The following is a 21,596-nucleotide window of genomic DNA, read 5'->3' on the forward strand; positions in this document are numbered from 1 at the left end:
TGAAGTTTCAGTAGAAACCACCGGAGTAGACCATGATCTAGGAGGTCTCAAAGGCTGATTAGGCTGTTTCTTTCTAGCAGTTGTATATATTTCTTCCATAACCGCATCCTCAGATTCACTTTCCATAGATTTTCCTGTAGGAGAACCCATTACCATTTCATGAATTAAATATAATCCTTCACTCATGTTTCCCTGTCTCCACATTCGCAATCTATCTTCATGAGTTTCTCTTTTCCATGATGGATTTTTAGAAGGTCTTTTAATTCCACTAGCTTCTCTTTGTAACTGATACATCTCGTCTTCCCACTCAACTAAAGCTTCAAATTGAGTTGGTCTCGGTTTTGGAACAAGAGCATTCATTTTCTCTCGTAAATTTCTTAAAACTCTTACATTAAATGAACCATCATCAGGCCAAGCTAAAACACCGTCGTTTTTAGTATAACGTTTCCAACTGTCGAACCATAAGACAGTATGATATCCGTATTCACCTTCCATGTACGCTGCAGGTGTTTTATACTTATGAAGTAGTTTACCACCTCGCGTTTCGATTTTCTTGTCAGGTGAAAATAAATTCTTAAATTTCTGAAATAATGTTGTCTTTTTCTCAACATGTTTAAAATGATAACTCATCTTTAAAAGTTAAATTTAATTCACAAAATCGTTCGTAAAATATTTCCGGGATGTTCCGCAAAACAACCAATCCGTGCGCGAAACACACCAATAGGCCAATGGCAGTTGAGCTGCGTCACTTTTCAGCTCGACCAATAAATTTGGAGATTTTCCGAAGGACCAATCAGCTCACAGGCCGTCAGAGACTCAGGAGCCAATCAGAATACAGCTTGTGACGTAGGTCACCCAATCCCAGCGCGGCTCTGTGACGTACACAGCAGCTGCGGTTTCTCGCTTCTCACTCCAGGCGCTTACCCCTCCTTCACAAAATCTTTTCACAGCGCCATTTTAAGGACACTTTTCAGTGTAATTTCAGTGTAAATTAATTCTTAACAATGACTATAAAGACAACATCTGTTCGTTTCACTAATTAGGATAGTTTACATACATTCAAGTATCCACACTTCGGAATAGACGGCGCTATTCACACTAAGGATAATATTCAATTGTCAGTAGAGTAACCTTACCCCACCCTTCTAACACGTATAATTATGAACTCGCTTTGCTCTGAACCCACCGCGAAGTGAAAGTTCTAAGAGTTCCACTTGAACATAAAATACAATTCAAACTCGCACTTTTACACGGAAAATTCCCTAAATTCAAACACACATGAAATCCGTACAGGACTCTCACCTGTTTATAGAATTCATGCACCGTTAGCAAAACAACGACGTTATCCGTACAGGGCTCTCACCTGTTTATAGATATGAAACATGTACCCGTACAGGACTCTAACCTGTTTATAGATAATCATGCACCGACGTTAATTTTACCCTTCACTCAAGCTCGGAAATAACTAATACTCTCATCACAGTGAGTTTTATGGAAGGCGCTTTGTCCCTATTCTCATGCTGCTTTGATTTCTTAGAAAATCCTCACTATACAAGATTCAGACCTAGCCCTAAAACTGTGCTGCTCGGCGACAACACTATGGTACACGGCGATACCTCTTGTGATACTCGGCGATATCACTACAAACTGAACAGATGGCTTGCGTGACTAATTTCTCGCCACACAATCTATACCGGTATAGCTTACAGATAGGCACGAAAAACGAACTTAACATGTGTTAAAACATCGATCCTATTTCCATACCATGACGTAACTCTTAGCAACCAACATATTACCTTGGTTACCTCTTAGCAACCATCAATTTCTGCTACCAGAGAATTGATCCAGCGGGCTATAGAAAATATATCATAAACTATGCTACCCAACTACATAACCTATAAACAAAATTCTATACTAAATATGGACCCATTTATGAACCTGATATATTTTGGGCCTACTGAATCAGGTGGTCAGAATAAATCTATATACACATTATCTACACTCTATATACATATTTATACATTTGCAAAAAGAATATTGTCATTAGAATAAAACCCAACCATTTAAACGACCACCATAGGTGACGTGATCTAGCTAATGGTAACCTATACTTCTAAATAATCAAGACCAGCTTGTTTGTCAAAAGTAAGATTTTATTTTCTAAATTATGGTATATATGTTGTAAGTTTTATAAATGAAATTTATTTGCAATAAAGCAAGCATGATGGTAAGAAATAAGAGAAAATTACAATTTAAGCAATTGAATCAATGTAAAGAAATTATATAAAGTTTAGCATTTCTAAAACCTATTTCCCTAACTGAGCTAAATAGACAGAAATTAAAGTAAAGATCTTTGAGGATTCTTACGTGCTCCACGCAAAGTCCAGCAGCACATCACCCTCATCGGAAAGTCAGAAAGCAGCAGCCAGCCCAACCCTAAGGGCATGACTTTTTATACCTTTCTACGCTAACTAAACTAGCAAAGGAAAGTTTTCAGAAATCCTCGACGTCCCATTGGCTGAGAGTGACAAGTGACATGTCACCAGATTCTTAAAAAGTTCCACAAAATCATGTCTTACAAAGACCATTGTCTCTTCCACGTGAAGCCAGAAGCTTCCTGCGATTGCAACTTTGTATTAAGTCATCCTCGCAGCTTCCATAGTCTTTCAGTACAACTTCCGCGGATGCCAAGTTAAGGACTGACAAAAAGTTCACTTTCGACCTTGGCCATGTCCGACAGAATGATGTCAGCTCATCAGTTTTTGCTTTGTGAATGCAGCTTCAATAAACGTTTTAATTCAGAATGGGCGTCTCGTGACTTTCTGCAGAATTATAGATCAGCTCTTTTTCTGCGGCTCAAATAACTAGGCCCAAAAGCAGGCAACTTATGTTTTCTAGTATAAAACAAACACAAGAAAAGTATTAATGTAAGAAATAATGTAGATTCTGTATCCACCCCATGGTTTACTAATTAATTAACCCACCCGATTAATCAAAATGTTACCTAGCCATTGCAAACAAATAAAGCAGCGTTTATATTTACCAGTCTCCGTTTTTCTATGAGACCCATATGCACCTAGAATAGTAGAAATGACATCACACAGACAAGGAAAAGCAAAACAAGCACATGCTTATTTTAAGTTTGCAGCAGTTAGCAATGACAAAAACGAAAACAATAAATTATTTTATTATTTTGCACGAACAAAAAGATGCAACAAATATGCACGTTTATGAGCACACATGTTAGTCCCCCCACGTGTAAAGTTTAATCTAAGTTGTATTAGTACGACATATCACAAATCATTAATAATTTTATTCATGTTATGGAAATGTGACTTTGCGAGTTTAAACAAAATTTTGTTTTCTGTCTCGCTCCATCACTGTCGAAGACAAAAGAAGGATTGCACCTACTGTTGAGGCTTGTGAGGAGACCTGAAGTGCTGGACCAGCTTCCATCTGTACCCAAGACAAAGAAGTGGACTTCGAGGGTCAGTTGGCTGACCTCATGTTAAGTTACAGGAGCACAACAAGCTGCTGTAAGCCCTTTATCCTGAAAAGCCAACTGGATCTACCCAGGGCCCTTCTTGTGGCATCTCCTGGTGTGAGTCTTGACCCACACATACTGTTCCTGAGGTCTTGGGACCCTTGGCTGTGTCAAGTGTACTCCTCCTAACATCCTGAAAAACCAGGGACTTTGAAACCTTTGTGCTTACAAGTCCTTCAGAGGCCTGAGACCAACTTGCCAAGGCAAGCCGATGGAAGTGTGTTGCCACTGGGCCAAAGACTCAGGATACTCCCACTCAGAGCTTTTCCACAGCAACAAATTTCAGCTGGATGTTGTGGAAGAAGGTATTCCTCATGGAGTCCCGTTCAGCTACAGCTTACAGCCTTGCTCTGCTAAAGGAATCTTGGCTCCAAAAAAGGGACAAAGTCCGAACATAGAAATCTTTACCAGGAGAAGGCGCCAAAAGTATCTGGCCCACAAAAGGCCTTCCTTGGACATACATTTGATATTTCTCTTGCTCAGAGATTTCCTGCCATAAGTCAGGGGCTTCACCAGGACCTCATCCAACCACAACTCTGCTTCTTGGAGACCATCTTGACCATAGACTACTGCCTTGCCCCACTTCAGATTTTTGACTTCCATTTCAGAGACTGAGTCATAAGGTAAAGCTTCCGACCAGAATAAACCTGGTTTCTGTATTGAGCCCACAATCTGACGCACCGTCAGGAGGGCCATCTGGTTCACCACCGACCTCCAGGCATCCAAGAAGATTTGCCAAAGACTCGAAAAGAAGTGGCGCCAGGAACAGACACCGGACAACCACGCAGCCCTCAAGAACACCAGCCGCAAGCACCACCAACTCATCCGTTCAGCCAAAAGGGCCTCCTTCAAGGAGCGCATCAACAACAACTCACCCAACAGCAAAGAGCTCTTCAACATCCTGAAAGAACTCATCAACCCCAGCTCCAGCTCCAACGTCATCCCGCCATCCCAAGACCTTTGCGACTCACTGGCCACCTTCTTCCACCGCAAGATAGCAGACATTCGTGACCGCTTCTACACCCAGGCCCACCCGTCACCCGCCGACACCTCAGACCCACCACCCCCCCAACTGCACTGGCCTCCTGCTCTCCTGGAACCACGTCAACAACGACACCATCAAAATCATGAACACCATCCACTCTGACTCACCATCCGACCCCTACCCCCACCACATCTTCAACAAAGCGAACTCCATCATCTCACCCCAACTCCGGAAGATCATCAACAGCTCCTTCGAGACCGCCACCTTCCCGGAGAGCTGGAAACACGCCAAGATCAATGCCCTACTCAAGAAACCAAAGGCAGACTCAAAGGACCTCAAGAACTTCGGGCCCATCTTCCTGCTCCCGTTCCTGGCGAAAGTCATCGAGAAAACTGTCAACAGGCAACAGACCCGCTTCCTCGAGGAGAATAACATCCTGGACTCATCCCAATCCGGACTCCGCAACAACCTTAGCACCGAAACCGCCCTCATCGCTGCCACCGATGACATCGGGGTCCTGCTGGACAACGGCGAAACCGCGGCCCTCATCCTCCTGGACCTCTCAGTCACCTTTGACACCATCTGCCACCACACCCTACGCATGCGCTTCCACGATGCAGGGATCCGCGACAAAGCCCTGGACTGGATCACCTCTTTCTTCACCGAAAGAACCCAAAGAGTCCGCCTCCCCCTTTCCAATCCAAAGCCACCAAGATCACCTGCCCGACCCTTTTTAACGTCTACATGGCACCGCTCCCCAACATCGTCCGTTGACATGACCTCACAATCATCTCATACGCCGACGACACCCAGCTGATCCTCTCTCTCATCAAGGACCCCTCAACTGCCAAAACCAACCTCCACGAAGGAATAAAGGCCATTGCTGGATGGATAAAAACCAGCCACCTGAAATTGAACTCAGACAAGACGGAGGTCCTCATCCTCTGCTCCACCTCTTCCGCCTGGTTCGACTCCTGGTGGCCGACTGCGCTAGGAGCTGCACCAACCCCCACAGACCACGCACGCAACCTAGGGGTCATCCTGGACTCTTCACTCTGAATGACCCAGCAAGTCAACACCGTCTCCTCCTCCTGCTTCAACACCCTCATGCTCAGCAAGATCTACAGAAGGATCCCCACAAGAGCAAGAAAGACGGTCACCCAGGCCCTCGTCAGCAGCAGGCTAAACTATGGCTACGCCCTCTATGCGGGAACCACCGTCAAACTCCAGAAAAGACTTTAACGCATACAGAACGGCTCTGCACGCCTCATCCTCAACATCCCCCGCCACAGCCACATCACTGCCCACCTGAGAGACCTGCACTGGCTCCTCGTCAACAAGAGGATCACCTACAAGCTCCTCACCCACGCTCACAAAGCACTCCACAACGCCGGACCAGCATACCTCAACATACGTGTCACGTGACACCCCAAACTGACCGCTCCGCTCAGCTGACCTTGCCCTCGCCACAGTTCCACGCATCCACCGAACGCCCACCGGTGGCAGATCTTTCTCCCACCTCGCCGCCAAGACATGGAACACCCTTCCCATCCACCTGCAACAGAACGAGGACCTAAAGGCCTTCAGAAGGCTTCTCAAGACCTGACTGTTCGTGCAGTAGCACCCCCCCCCCCCCCCTTAGCACCTTGAGACCCTTGCGGGTGAGTAGTGTGCTCTACAAATGTCTGATTGGTTGATTGATTGTTGCGATTAGTTTTAAATCCCACCTAGTTACCTGTCAAGGGCAACCAGATAACCGAAGGTAACGCTTAATGCTTTTTGGCATAATTTTTTATTTAAAGCTTTAAAAATGTGTATCTCCCGTTCCCCTCATTGGATTGTTACTGTTTTGGTGTCAATTTGTTTATTAATGTATTCTCTATTTGTATAGATTGCAGTGGGATTTTATTGTGTTGTGTTTTTTGCTTTTTAGTTGTTTTGGTACTTCTCAATGATTTACATATTTTCTTAAGTTAAGGTTGTCTGCTCTGCAGCATTGGTGTCAGGGGTTGATCTCAGGTTTACATTTTTGAAACCTTTTCTAGACCTAACAAGAATAGTGGTATTACTTATGGTGGCCTGCAATCAACCCCAACTAATAATCTACTTTTTCACATCCCTTTTAATGTTTACTGCTCTGCTACTCCAACTTATGCTTCCCAGTGCAGCACTTTTACCCTTTAGGGCCTGCTCCATCTAACAAAACTACAAGACCGATTGATAACAGTAAAACACAGATTGCCTATAAACGTGTGCTTTACAAATCTATTTTTCACCTCTAGATATATTCCAAATTTGATTTTTCTCTACCATTTATAAATGCAAATACCCTACTGTTACGCTCACCATTTGCGATTTAATTTGATTATTAGAGTCACCTTTAAGGAAACTCCCAGCTCTTTCCGGCCACAGGTCTAAAGAGAGCTTCAATGCCTCCACCACCCCTTCTCCTTTTTAGCACAGCTTTGTATCCGATCTTCAATTGTTTCCTACTGCTGTCATCTCTTCGTTGATTTCTGTTTGCTTTCAGTTAAATAAAGTTCAGTACATTTGTATATATAAGTTGTGCGTCTCTCTCGCTCTTGATTTATTTTATAAATGCTTTAATGCTTAAGACGTGTTTCCATTCTCTGTTTGTCTCTGGTGGCCTTTCTTTATGCATTGAAATGCATACCATACTAACTGGTGATTGTTTTTTCTTCTTACAGCTCTGAAGAAAGACGATAATGGACTCGAAGAGGTAGGCTCAGCTTTCCGTCCTTTTGCATGAGCTGTGTTTTATGATTGTTGTTTTTTGTGATCTTGGGAAATGAAAGGGTGCATTACAGTGGCTTTGTTTCTGCAGACCTTTCCTTCTTAAGATGAGAAGGTATATGTGCCGCTGCGGTTGCTTCGCTTCTCAAGCACACTCTGTCTCCCCAAAGACAGTTTAACCTTTTTAATCGCTGCCACATGCCAGTATTTGCTGAAGGCCCCGCACTCTCATGTCTCTGTGTAAACGTGATCCCCTGTTAGCTTTGCGGTTCAAAGAACAGCAAATATTTGAGATGGCATGTTATTAAGATTCTCTTGTCAGTGCGACCGAGCAAGCATACCCTTTAGAGGCGAAGATTTAATATCAATGCAGTTCGCAGTGGGTCCCACCACCCAGGCCTAACACATTTTTTGTACGATTTAGCATTTTGCATCCCAAACATTTCTCCATATATGGTTGCATAGAGTTTACAATCTATTTAAAGGGAAAACAATGCATATGCACAGGCTTAAAATGATTCTGCTGTGGAAACTCACCTCCCAGATATTTTATTCCGCCAAGATGCCTTAATGTAAGGTACTGCCAAGACTTTCTCCCACATGTTAAGTTGATCTCTGCTGCCAAGTCTTTCTGAGAAGATTCGCAGAGAGGGATGGTTTTCCAGGTGGTTCTCCGGTTGGATAGTAGATTTCCATCTGTAGACAGTTCCATCCTTTGTCTCCTACTCTTACATTGCACAAGGAGGATTATAATCTGTTGGGATGCCTGGTTAATTATATTCTTGTTGTAAGTGATTGATTTGCATCGGATACCGGGATATCTTGGTTGTACGAGTCCTCAGTAGGTGTGTTTCTCTAATACACACCAGATTTCTCACTTGAGTCACCAACTAAATCATTCCCTATTTGTAAATAAAGTTTACTTTGACTTTGTGGACCAAGCGTCAGCTCCACAATTCCGTCGGACCTACCATCATATCCTGCGCCTACTGTAACATCTTCCTATAGTATAGTTGACTTTTCACACATGGTCAGCGACTAGCTGCCGCCTCCCCCCCAAACCGGCACCCAACACCCAGGAACGTGGACACGAGACATTTTCACTTTTGGAAGGCGGGCGCTAGTCGCCCGGCCGTATTTATTAAAGTATGAAATTAAAAAAGGTTTTAATTGCATAATCAACAATTTATACAAAAATCAGCAGGACATTAAATACACAATTATTATCAACAAGTTTGAGAGCCTGACCTTAACAAAACTCTAATACATGTTGTTTCCTAACCGAGTCTAAAAACATCCTCGCCTTGATTTTTGTACATTTCTGGCCATATGGCAGGGTCACTACCGGTGTCAGGTCCTACAAGCTGCGCCTCCCCCTGAGATGTGCGCATGCGCAGTGTTACCCCGGGAATTGCCCGGTCTACGCCCTGAACTCCATTTACCCACTGAAGGAGGGCCCTTACTCTGCGCCAGCTGGTGACGTCATGAGTATATGCGCGCGGGGTGGCTACCAGCCTAAGGAAAGCGTGAACTACTCCTACCCGCGCTCCTTTGCAGCATGAATTACCTTGCCCCTGGAGTTCTAGGAGTGGCCCGCAGGCCCCTCCCCCTGGGCGGGAACCTCCATAGGATGATGCCCACCCCCTCAGACCTCAAATATGTGCTCACCGATAATGACCTTACCGCCACAGGCCAGCATTGTTAACCGACGATCTGGCCTCCCCCCTCTACCCCCATTCCTAAGAAACCCTCCTACTCGCAAATCCCTCTAGCCAGGCCCAGATATTGTCAGACCACAGGACATTCCCTTCCTCATTTAAGTGAACTCCGTCCCTCAAGTAATACCTGTCGTCCCAAATACACCCGTGAGGTATTGACTGTAACAGGGGGGCTCGAAACAACCTATCCAATCGTGAGTTGATCCTCTTTACCGAGTGATTCAACGCCCTGACCGAGTCCCCCCCCGCCACTGTAATCGAGGTATGAGTTGCGACCATACTAGTGTGCAACCCGGGCAGGTCCTGGCCATCCACCCCGCCGTTGAGATAATCTCCTCGATCAGAATGCGCCTTCCCAGTGTGGCCAAATCATTCTCCCCAAGGTGAAGTATCACCACTGACGGGGGAGATTGCCGGCGCGCTAAAAGCCCCTGGAAGAAGCCCCTAAACTGGTTGAGACACAGCCCCCCTCTCCCGAAGAACGTGATGTCCAACCCCAGTTGCGCCGCCCTTTTCCCCCTGTCACCTGACATAAAAACACATTCTGCTCGTCTTACATAAGAGTGACCCACAATCCAAACACTTTTCTTCATTGTGTCCTGGCTGCAGCTCCGTGCTGATGTATGTTGTCGGTGCCCGACGACAAATTCCTCCCCTGCGTAACAGGTCTGAGAAACTGTAAGAGAGCGGAGACAAACCAAGCGTGAGTGCCCTGTAATCATAGCATGTCAATTCGTACATAACGTTTGTAACATGCAGAAGACCATCTCCCAATTGCCCTCACTCTCTCCACTGGGAGGCCCCCCGCCACTGCCTCCGTTGCTGCCCCAATCCTAAAGGAATGAGAGCCAAACTCTTTAGGGTCAAGACCTGCTTTCCTGACCACCATCTCCAACACCCTCCTAAATTGGTACCTGGTCAAGGGGTTACCGTCAGCATGACAGAGCAGTGCCCTGCCCGCTGTGCCCACCAGCTGCCTGTGGAATAATTCTACGTGCCTCACTGGGCAGCAAGGGTTAGCAGGGGCCCGTTGGAGGACTATGGTGTGGCCCCTAGACTCCTGGTCGGTCTTTGATTTCTGAATCGTCACCCACATGGTGTCCTCCCTTATCGTCACACTAGCCCTTTGCAAGCCGCCCAGTAGGTCTGACTTGGAACCTGCCACAAGTTCGCTAATTCTCAGCGCCCCATAAAATGCCAAGGAGAATGCAGCCTTAAAAAGAAGTACCTCCCACTCCGAGCTACAAACCGCGTTCAGCGCGCCCAGTAACGCTGTCAGCCGTGCTAATCCTATGGGCTTTCTCTTATCCTTATGGTGGCCTTGAATACGGCGCCAACCCCTCAAAGCCTTACGTACCATAAAGGTATTAGTGGGATCACGCAAGCCCCTAGCTTGAGCGTAGAATGACACCGCTGCCCTATGTCTGTTTGCCGCTGCCACCGAGCGCCCCTCCTTATGCATCCATTCTAGGTAGGCCGCAAAGCCATCCTCCCGCGCCCATAGCACCTCGCATTGCTGCCCCAAGAAAGTACAGTAAGACAAAAACGCCCCTTCATAAGCCGTCCTGGTCCTGGGGGCTAGGCTAGCGACCACGAGGTCCTGTAATCTGGGGCACCAATCTGCCAAAGTACTGCTGGGAAGTGCGCTGGTGAGGGGTCTGCTGTAGGAAGATGCTCCCTGAAAACCTGCATTTTTAAGCGAGAGAGGGAGTCAGCTGCATTGTTCAGAACACCAGGGACATGTTTGGCCTTAAAAACGACATTCAATTTAAGGCACTGCAAAACAGTTTCTTTGATCAGACGGAGTATGAAAGGACATCGTGCTCCCTGCTGGTTGATACATTCCACCACCGTCATGTTGTCTGACCAAAACACCACTGATTGATTACATAGGTGTTCGGGCCAGACCACCAATGCCACCCATATTGGGAAGAGTTCCAGGAAGCCAATATTGGTGGTCAGACCCCATGTCCTCCATACCTCCGGCCACTGTTGAGCGACGCACCTGTTCCCTAGGATGGCGCCAAAGCCCACACTACCGGCAGCATCAGTCCACAGGCCCAACTCTGCTGATGTTGTGAGCGGGCCAGGCCAGACCACCCTGCCGTTAAAATCCTCCAGGAATGCCATCCATATAAGCATATCCTGGCGAATTTCAGACGATAGCCGAGTGCGGTGGTGCTTCTCCCTCAGCCCTTTCATTGCTTGAGCAATGGAGCGAGAGAAAGGGCGAGCCATGGGGATGATCCTCAGTGCCAAATTCAATTGCCCTACCACCTCCTGTAGTTGCTGCAGAGTGACCTTCTCCTTCCGGAGGCATAAATGTAGCGCTGTTTTGAATTTGTCCACCTTGTCCCTAGGTAATCTAAAACATCCTTCCATTGAGTCAATCTCAATGCCTAGGAATTCTAAGCAGGTGGTCGGGCCAACCGTCTTCCCGGGCGCAAGCGGGACTCCAAAAGCCCGCATGAGCACGCAAAATTCCTGCAATGCCAGTGCACACTCCTGAGATCCCGCCTCACCCAGGAAGAGGAAATCATCTAAATAATGCATGACCCGCTGATGGCCCGTCACTTGTCTCATGGCCCATTCAAGAAAAGAGCTAAACATCTCGAAGTAAGCGCAAGATATAGAACAACCCATGGGCATGCATTTGTCCATGTAGAACATATCCCCAAAGGTGAAGCCTAAAAGATGCTGATCCGCTGGATGGACCGGGAGGAGGCGAAAGCCTGATTCTATGTCTGATTTCGCCATCTGCGCCCCGGGTCCCGTGGCCTGTAATAAGTTAACAGCCTGATCAAAAGAGGCGTATTTAACACTACAGATACCCTCATCAATGGCATCATTCAGTGACGTCCCCCTAGGTGCTGACAGGTTGTGGATCAATCTGAATTGCCCTTTCTCTTTTTTGGGGACAACTCCTAATGGGGAACACACAAAATTGGGTACTGGCACTTCAGTAAAAGGGCCAGCTATCCTGCCTAACGATAGCTCCTTGTCAAGTTTGGCGGCCACCACAGCCGGATTGTGCTTGACTGACAATTGGTTTCTACAGTGCGCGCTGCCTGTGTATCCCGCTGCCGGGATCCTAAAGCCTTTAGAAAAACCTTCTTGGAGTAGGGTGGCCGATGTGTGGTCCGGGTATCTGTTCAACCATGGGATCATTGCCACCACATCCACTGGAGTGGGGGGGCCTAACCTGTTTGTCTTATAGTGGCTTTCCCCTACCCCTCTGACCTGTGTTTCCCTGCTTGGACCTACAGGCAGTTTCTGGATGAGAGGGGTGACCACAGGAGGAACATGCATGTCTAAACTTACACGCGGCCCTTGTGCAGGTGCGCCTATTAAAATCCCAACATACTCCTTTTTTGTCTGGCCCACTGGTCCTAAACTTCCCAGGCACCTCACTCGTTTGGGGGGGCCGAAAGGGCTTTTGAGGTCTAGCAGAGAACACCTTGACTGAACCGGAGAACTGGGGGGGGGGTGCAGTATCCGAGAACTGTTTATGCCAAGACATGGAGTCCACCGTGTCCCATGCCAATGTTCTATTAAATTCCAATGCCTTCCTGAAATTGACATCATACCCTTTCCATGCCTCCCCAGAATACTGCTCACTCCATCCCACAATCCTGCTCGAGTAGCATGCCAATGGTGCCTGTAAATCTGGAGGTCGCTCAGCTTTAATAGCAGTGAATACAGCCCAAGCTTTCATCCAGTTGTTGAGAGTTTCCTCAACCCTAAATCTAGCACACTGCACCCTCCATTCGCTTGGGAGCATCCACTCTTTCAGTGTTTTCGCTTGCTCCATTTCCCTATTATCTAACAACAAAGAATAGATATAAACGTATTTGTCTGCCCAAATCATCTCCTTCACGGCTAACGACACATGCTGAGCCAAATTCTCACTCCTGGAAGGTAAAACACCGTCCCCCAAGAGTGGCAATGCCACTTCCTTACCAAGTGCGGGCACCGGGGGCGGCTGCCCATTAGCTCCGTCCAGTTGAGGAAGACTTGGACCTGCAAGGGGAGAAGATACTGGCAATGCAACACTGTCGGCAACCGCTGCTGATTTGATTTTCTCTACAAACTTCGCCGCCTCTGCTGCATGGTCTGCAGAGTTCGGGAAAGCTCCCCCTTTTTGGAGCCATGGCATCAAGGCCGTTATCTGGGACAACAGTTCAGGTGGCATTTAGTCTAAATTCCCACCCGGGACAACAGGTACCACTGGGGTTATGCCCGGTGGTACCGGCGCAGCAGGCAAGGCGGGTGCCGGGTGTGGCGAGCCTGTACCCGGGATTGTGGGCACCGGTGGGGGAGCAGACCCAGCGTCTACTGGTTGACCTACAGGCACCGGCGCCACGGGGGCAAGGGGTGTAGGCATAGGTATATGCGGGGGTGGAACGGCCGCCGGCGGCACGGCCGGTACCGGCTCTACTGGCCCTGGGGCGGGGGCAGCATACCTGGGTCTTTTGGACTTAGACTTACTAGGTGGGGTGACAAATTCCCCCCTTGGCACTGGTGGCACCCTCTGGCGGATAGGCCTGCCCGATGGGCCCGGGGCATCACCATGCCTCTCATTCAACCGTGCTTCCAGCTCATTAACTTTCCCTAGCTGCTGCTTAATTTCACTCATCTCCCGCATCATGGCCCGCATCATAGCCTCCATGTTGGACCCACTTTTTCCACCCCGCGGACCTGGCATGATACCACCCCAAACAACCGCGGCCTACTCTCTTAATATCACAACAGGTCAACTATGTGTACCTTTTTGATGGAGGGTCACCAGGGGGCTTTCAACACCATGCAACGGCGACCGCAACACTAGCGGCTTGTCCGCTTATGTAAGGGGTGAGTAAACCTAATGTAGACCCACCCGGCGGCCACCAGGAGCGATGAATGCCAGCCCCCCGTACCCCTCTTACCGACCAGTCCTGCGTCCTCGCCGGCGGTAATGATCAGCGGTCCCCGTCCACACCACGTTGCGTGCTGAATGGCCTTAGGTCCTGTCCGCTAGAGACTCGCACCCCAAAATCTCGTTAAATTGCCTGGAATTGAGACATGTATTAGCACAGTGTAATGAAACAAGGGCAGATTTAGGGAAACCAAGTGTGAGTACAAGGAGACAATTGAACCCCCCTGTTAACCGCCTTGTTGCTGTGCACCACAAAAAAGTAATATCAGCACAATCAGCACAAATCACCACAATATCCCTCCTAAAAACGACCTATTGCACCCTTAATGTCGTTAAATGTCTGCAATAGAGATACGTATCACCAGCACGTAATAAAAAAGGTGGGCTGATTGTAGGGAAAACAGAACCCTCGTTTTAAAAACACTGGAGGCTTGCAATTAAAAGCAGTTTCAATAATACAAATCAAGCAGCATTCAAAGATCTATAAACCTTAATTCACTTTCATTTATAATTGTAAAACAATTCTGCGCGCCCCCCGCACCTATTTATTATAAATTCATACACATTTGTTAAAAATCACTCCTTAAATGGGGTCTCCCATCCAGGTGCTGCCCTGGTCGACCCTGCTTAACTTGCTTAACGAAGGAAAACACACCAAGAATGCTCTAGGAGCCTTCGCGTGAGCAAATGACACAGGGAGCACACGGGCCACAGTCGGGCCACAGTCTTTCCCCTACCCTCGTTCCCCAATACCTTAAGCGGTCGCCGTGCGCGCCGCTTTAGTAATACAACCCAACCCTGGGAAAAAACGCCTCTGCTCCCGCCGCCTTTGCTGCCGGCTCGCGTCCCTTGCAGACGCTGATCTTCCCGGCGGCTGTCCCGACGACGCTGATCTCCCCGGCGGCTGCCCCGACGTTGCTGGGCCGATAATCTCGCGGCTGGCTCTTAGCTCGACGCGGTTGGCCTCCTAAAAGACAAAAAATAAGATCACACGCTGTCGCCTCGCGTCCACGGTGCTCCGCGCTGCCAATCTCGGGGTCCGTTTTCCCGCCTGTAAAACAAAGGGAAAAAATCAATAAACAAAGAAGCCCCGAGCGCGGGGCACACTGTTCAGTGAGGGAGCGTCCAGGGACAAGGGGGTCTCCTGGGCGCTCCCCACCTCTTATTCCCGAGGGGCCAGGCGGGGGGGGCACGCCCCCCGACCCGCCCCTCCTGCAGCCCGCCCCCCCTGACCCGGACCTTCTACTTTGCATCCGGGTCAGGGAGGCCGCCGGCCAATCGGCGGTGGGTCGCGCCCCCGAGGGCCCGCCCCCACCGTCGAGAGACAACCATGGTGAAAGGGGGGGCGACGGTCGCCGCGCCGCCATGCGTGCAGGGGGGCCGAGGGCCCCCCCTTTTCATTCAGGCATGGTCTCTACTGCTGTCAATTTACTTTATTATGAATCTGGCAGCTCTTTTACAGAACTAGCTTCGAATAACAGACATAATGGAAAATAGATTTTTGAGTCATAACTGCTATGTTTCACATCATACAACCCTCTGTAGCTGTAGTATAAATCTGACCCTCCTCCTACATGTTAAACTCACACTCCTTTTATGTAGGCTTCTGTCAATCATAGTAATCCTCGAATGACACTTCAAATTGCATGAAACCTGAAGTCCACTGAAAGTACTTTATTTCTAAGCCTGTTGCTCAGTTGCACAGTCTATCAACTTGAACCACAATTTAGCTTCCATGTGGAATAAAACCCATTCACTCTTCCAGCAGTGATAAAGTCCAGTCCAGTTTGGACAAAACAGGTGTCGGCTGTTCATCTTCTTCCTTACAACTTTGTAACACTACAGGCTGTGCGCCTCATGTATGCAAAGCATTGTGACACCATGTACATCTTTGTATTATCCATGGAAGAAGAATACAAAGGGTTTATGAAGCTCAACACCAACCAGCATCAGACTTTTGGTTGTCTGTACTGTCACTTTGAAATACAGTTGGGTGTACTCCAACCTCCTTTGTATACTGTACTATTGTGGTCCTTCAATAGTGTTGGAACTACACAAAACAACTTAGGTGTCAGGATGTTTTTTCAGTGCTTTGAGCACCATACTGCTCTTTGAGATTTTCTAAAATACTACCATCCAAAATTCTCTTTTTTAGGATGTGCAACTCTTTTTATACTCTTTGCTACTGATGTAATAGTGTAATCAATGGTAGCACAGACCTTCTCGTAATTCTTAGCACATGCCTCCATTTCGCTTGCCATGATGGCCGCCTGTATACCGGTATTAAATGTTTATGGACTTTGTTGGTGCTACAGTAAAAAGCTCTGATTTATTTCCATATGGTATTGTCGTACATGACTCTAAATATTTGTTTATTGTATTTTATGGTTAGTGTTTGTTTAACTTGATTAAATGCGATATTTCTGACATCATGCTAGGACAAATAGAAGACAAAGTGTTCTTATATTGCTGTTATGCAGGGAAACAGCTGTTTAAAGTCAATGATGTTAATGAATCTTTCTCTTGTTGTTTGCTTTATTATGCCTTCTGACAACAGTGTGGCCTGCTGTGTGTAATTATTCATGTCGTGTCTTCTGTAGCGCATCTACCCTATGACTACAGCAGGATTGGACCAGCCTTTACCACACAAGTGCAAAGAGAACTGGTGATGTAGGAAAGGCTCAAGGGAAGTAATGTGAACATACATATTAGAGGGGTGTATGATGGTACAATGCATGCAATTACTTTGCATGCTTTTGACACACATTTTTTCGCGCGCATGTTTTTACTGCGAATATGTATTTAAAACACATGCCAATACCACACATTTTTTTTAGATTTAAAAACAATGTATTTGTGGGGGGAGACCCCACACCCGCCCCAACTTACCTTAAATGCATGGTATTGGCATGCCTTTTAAATACATATTCGCTGTAAAACATGCACGCAAAAAAATGCGTGGTAAAGGCACAACGAGGTAAAAACCTTGTTGTAAAGGCTGTTTCCCATATTAGAGCAGGCTAGAAAAGGCGGGTAAAAACAGAAAGTAACGTTAGAGTTTGGGACTCATTAAACGGTTAACTGTCAAAAATTCAAAACACAGTATAGTTCTGTGGGGTAGAGGGGAAATGCAGGACCAGTAGGCCCTTTTAAGTTAAGGGAAGAGTTCTTTGAAGACGGGGAAAAGAGGACAGGAGAGGGGGCATTGGAGTGAAGATAGGTGGGTTGAATTCCTTACAGAATGGTGGGGGGAATTTGGCTGGATTCATGTTAGCACGATGGAAGGGTGTTTCAGCTTCTACAACAGTGGCCTTTAGCGTCTTTTTATTGTGACCTTGTCCTATTTTTCCACCAGAACAACCCGTGAACCTACAAGAGGCAGTCTGAGTTCCTTCTGCCCTCCAAATGTTACTCTGAGCTGTCCCTGATTTGTCATCCTGAACAAAGTGACCCTTTGTTGCACTAAGGATTTTGTTATTATCATCAGGGGCCCCACCTCGCATCTGTAATAGTTGTTTTTCACCTAATACGGACAAACTAGACTTTTTGTGTGCAACGTCATGAGATCATTCTGTGTGGGTTTTCAGCAGCGTCCCTCGTGGTGTTTGTTCTTTGTGTTATGACTGGGAGGCACCTCTGAAGGTGATCAATGTGGGTCACTATCTGTTTCATCCAGTTCTAAGGTTTGTCTGAAGATATTTGTTCGAATGTTGATGACGACAGCAGCCACCGCGCCAAACTCCCATGATCCTCTCTTCTTTGTTCAGAGCAGCTGGGATGCTTCTCCTATTGTGAAGCAAATCACATATAACGGTTTTACAGACAAAACATTCCCCTTTCCAGAAATGCTGCCAAATGTATGGGTTTCTGTTTAACCGTGTAAATGGTTGGATATAAATCTCTCGTGCTTGTAAGGCTGTTTTACATCAGCATCGCAGGCGCCAGACTATGACAACTTGACTTCTCAGCTACTTCATGTCTTTGCAGAGAATGTCTTTTATTATGCATATTAAAATTTAATCTTGGCACCCGCATTTGAAAAGCGTACTACAAGAGGTCTGTTTCACTGGCTTCAAAGGAAAGGGATACCCATGAAAGCATTAATGGTGTCTGGATTATGCGGCTCACAGTTCACTCAAATATAGTGCTGAGAAAGTGATGCACAAAATGCACTGCGACCCAAATGTGGTTGTATTTTGATGGATGTCTTCAGGCTGATGTACAACATTTTAAAGTTGAAGAATCACTATTGCAGGTGATAATCAAAGTACACAACACACATGCTGTCCCTCACGCTCTCATATGGCAGGCCAGTGGAAATAAATGAGGGCAAAGGAAACCTATTGCACATGTTTTCTACTACAGTGGAGAGGTCAAATTCATTGTCCGTATCACAGTTTGACTGATTTGGGAAAACACTGTTTAATTTGTCACATATTCCAGGTTAGTGCTTTTACAGGGAAAAACGGGTGGGGCTATGCTCCAAAGACCAAATTATTGTTCTGTTAACTCAATGAACAGAGTTGAACCCCTGTGCTCTGGATATGGTTGTGAACTATGGCGCAGGAAAACCAATACACGCCAATCTGTTAAGGGTAATCTATATGTTAGCATACATTTTGAGGGAGGAATCAGTAATCATGAGGCACTGAAGGTTTCACATCTCGTGAACCATGAACCCATCCCACGTTCAAGAACAGGGTTATGAATAGCACATTACACTTTGAGCATCTGTAAATATATTTATAACTTTGCTTGTGTTTTGGTGTAAATCCATTCAGTAGTTCTTGAGAATTTTTTGTTACAAAAATATCAGGCAGGCATTGAAGGATAAAGGTTTAGAGAGCTGTGATTAGTTGATGAAGAGCTTATGTTTATTTTTTCAGCCATTTTTCATGAATAGAATGCTTATTAAACAGTTGTAAATGGTGGAGCTTTGCAGAGTGGTTTGAGCTCTCATTATATGTTATGTTATGTTATGTTATGATAGGTTTTATTAAGCGCTCAGCTACTCTAGCAGAGTGTCCCGGCACTGACAGATCAAACACAGCATAACTCATCCAACGAGGGGCAGATTAAAGGCCGAACAGCCACGTTTTAAGATCTTTCCTGAAAGATGCCAAATTCTCGCTCTTTCTCAGAGCAAGCGGCAGATCGTTCCAGGCGCGTGAAAGGATTGGACCCCAGTCCGTGCACGCCTGATTACAGGGATCCTCGCCAGTGACATGGCAGCCGAACGTAAGGCTCTGGTTGGATGGTGGAAGACAACTCTCTTCCGCAAATAGAGAGCCCCAATGCCATGCAGATCTTTAAACGCCATGGTAAGGGCCTTAAACTTAATGCGTTTCCTGATTGGAAGCCAGTGAAGGGACTCCAGGAGGCCAGTGGCATGAGATTATAATGATGAAACCGAAATTTCAAAGGGACCTGTGCAATCTGTTTAATATTTCATGGGTCCCCATGAAAGATGACTTTTTAAACACTTAATATTGCGCGATAAAACACTAAAACTTGTACAGTCTCTGGATTTGCCACAAGTGCTTTTTTCTGGCTAAACTTCGAGCAGGTGATGGCATGGATAGGTGGTTAAATGTTTGGGAAGGTGAGCGAACCCTGTATCATTTCTGACTCCTTCCTTCTTGGAATATAACCCCTCCAATTGAAACGGTTAGCAGGTTTTCAAGATTAAACCTATTTAGATGCTCTTGGTCTTTGGAACACTACACCAGCATTAGAGAGAGCGGAATCTTTGGAAGGTTGATATTTGATTGCTCCACACAGGGATACATAAACAATTGAGAAATAGCGGAAATCTTTGGATAAAACTCAGTGGAAAAATAAGAAATTACTGGAGGAATGAGACGTAATTACCAAATGTCCCCAATAATTGCTCTTTCCAAGTGGTTTCTTGTGTTTCAACCCAAAAGCACCATTAAATCTGACCAATAGAGTTAAGTGGAGCCCTAGTATTGCTAGCCTTGGTGGTGCAATCTTCACACTCCTTAACAATTGTCACGTGTAATGAGTCTGTAAGATGTTTCATTCTACAGGGCAACGAGAAAGGTCTTCTGTACCCCTTCCACTTCATCCATCATTCACACATTGTAGTGTTTTAAAGTGGCTTACCTCAGTAGTTTACCTGCTCTGTGAAATGATTTAGTCTGGGTAAACAAACAGCAGAGCAAGTTATTTTACATTCGTCTGACTTCATATTGGCTTAAACACAGAACCATCATGGAGAGGCTAAAAACTGATACAAGGACCTGCAACGGCATTGACTATTGGCTCATTGGAACTTTGGCTACAGTGTGGCAATTGTCATGTCAATAGTATAGTCTTGGTTTTTATGTTAATTTAACTCCTAGGGCACAGCAGCGCAACAATGAGCACATGCTTAGTGTGTCAGTGTGAGATAGCAATGAGGAAAGCATCAGAAAATCTGCTTCAGCCTCTACAAGCAGATACATTCAGGCTTAATTAAGCAAAAACCATGTAAAAAAGTAGTGATTTTACTTAGCCCATGTGATCCTAGTTGTGAGTATTATACAGTAGCTATCTAGCTTGCGTAAGTGCCCACAGTACATTTTGCACATCTTCTCATCTGTATACAATCCCCTAAGGAACTTTGGATCCTATGGAACAATGGATATGAAGCAGTGAGGCTGAGCATTAACTGCAAGGGTCTCATTTCGATTCTTTGAGCCACACGCAATGATTCTTGGTACAATGCCTAGGCTCGAAAGGCCAGTATATTTTCCACCTATGGATCACTAGAACTTCTTCTGACACCGACATTTCATTTTTCATTTAAATTACTATTAAAGTTGGATTTGTTTTAAATTTTTTAATATTGTGCGTGGTTGCTAGTGGAGAAAAATAGGCTACCCGCTGCTCAATACACAAGAAAAAACATTTGCAGCAAAATTTGCTAAGCAGTACATGATTCAAACCTTCATTTTGTCAGAGTAGAGAGAAGGTGCTTAAGCCACACAGCTTCATGCCTGTTGATCACTAGTTGAAGTATATAAAAAAAACACAAGGGGCTGCTAAGCACTCTCCCAGAAATACTACACTTATTTCACATTACAATCTGATATGGTTTAATAAAATTTAAATGTGAAATTTTATGGAAGGGTGCTAATCGGCCATCAGATGTCCCCAAAGCTTACAGAATGATTGACATGATTGTGGCTGGTCTATGAGTGCTGGAAACCACTTCAATGGTGAATGAATACGAGTCAAATTACAGCTCACAAAATACCATACCTCCGTTTGTGAATCGGAAACCCACTCAAAGATTTTGGCAAAATAATCTGAGAAAATGCAAGAGGCTGTGTTGTCCCAACAAAACTTAATTCTACAGGTATTAGTGCCAAGACAGCAGTAATTATTTTCTGAAGAATGAAAATGAAGGCTCAAAGACTGAGCAGAACAAGAGTCCTGGATGCCACAAATAGGTGCTGTTGTGGTAAAACTTTAAACAATACACGTTCTTAACCACAATAATAGAGATAAAGTGTGTATACAATATATATTTAATTCATGTACTAATTTATTAGTACAGTGTTGACTATGTTGCCACAAGGCTTTTTTTGGGGGGCACTCAATGAAACTGGAACCGTTCTCATGCTCAATACAAAAGGGTAGGCGTCATTCTTCTTTTGATTATTTCATGCTGCC

General features: G+C 45.9%; 1 protein-coding gene across 1 annotated transcript in view; it reads left to right on the plus strand.

Annotated features, from left to right (window-relative positions):
* CDK14 (cyclin dependent kinase 14) overlaps positions 1 to 21,596 on the plus strand; it is a 2,636,151-nt gene that overhangs the window by 108,837 nt on the left and 2,505,718 nt on the right. The window contains exon 2 of the mRNA XM_078663634.1: positions 7,238 to 7,269. Within this exon, the coding sequence (XP_078519760.1) occupies positions 7,238 to 7,269 (32 nt within the window). The remainder of the gene's footprint in view (positions 1 to 7,237; positions 7,270 to 21,596) is intronic.

The sequence above is a fragment of the Lissotriton helveticus genome, chromosome 10, assembly GCF_964261635.1.
Source record: "Lissotriton helveticus chromosome 10, aLisHel1.1, whole genome shotgun sequence".
In the NCBI taxonomy this organism is placed as follows: Eukaryota; Metazoa; Chordata; class Amphibia; order Caudata; family Salamandridae; genus Lissotriton; species Lissotriton helveticus.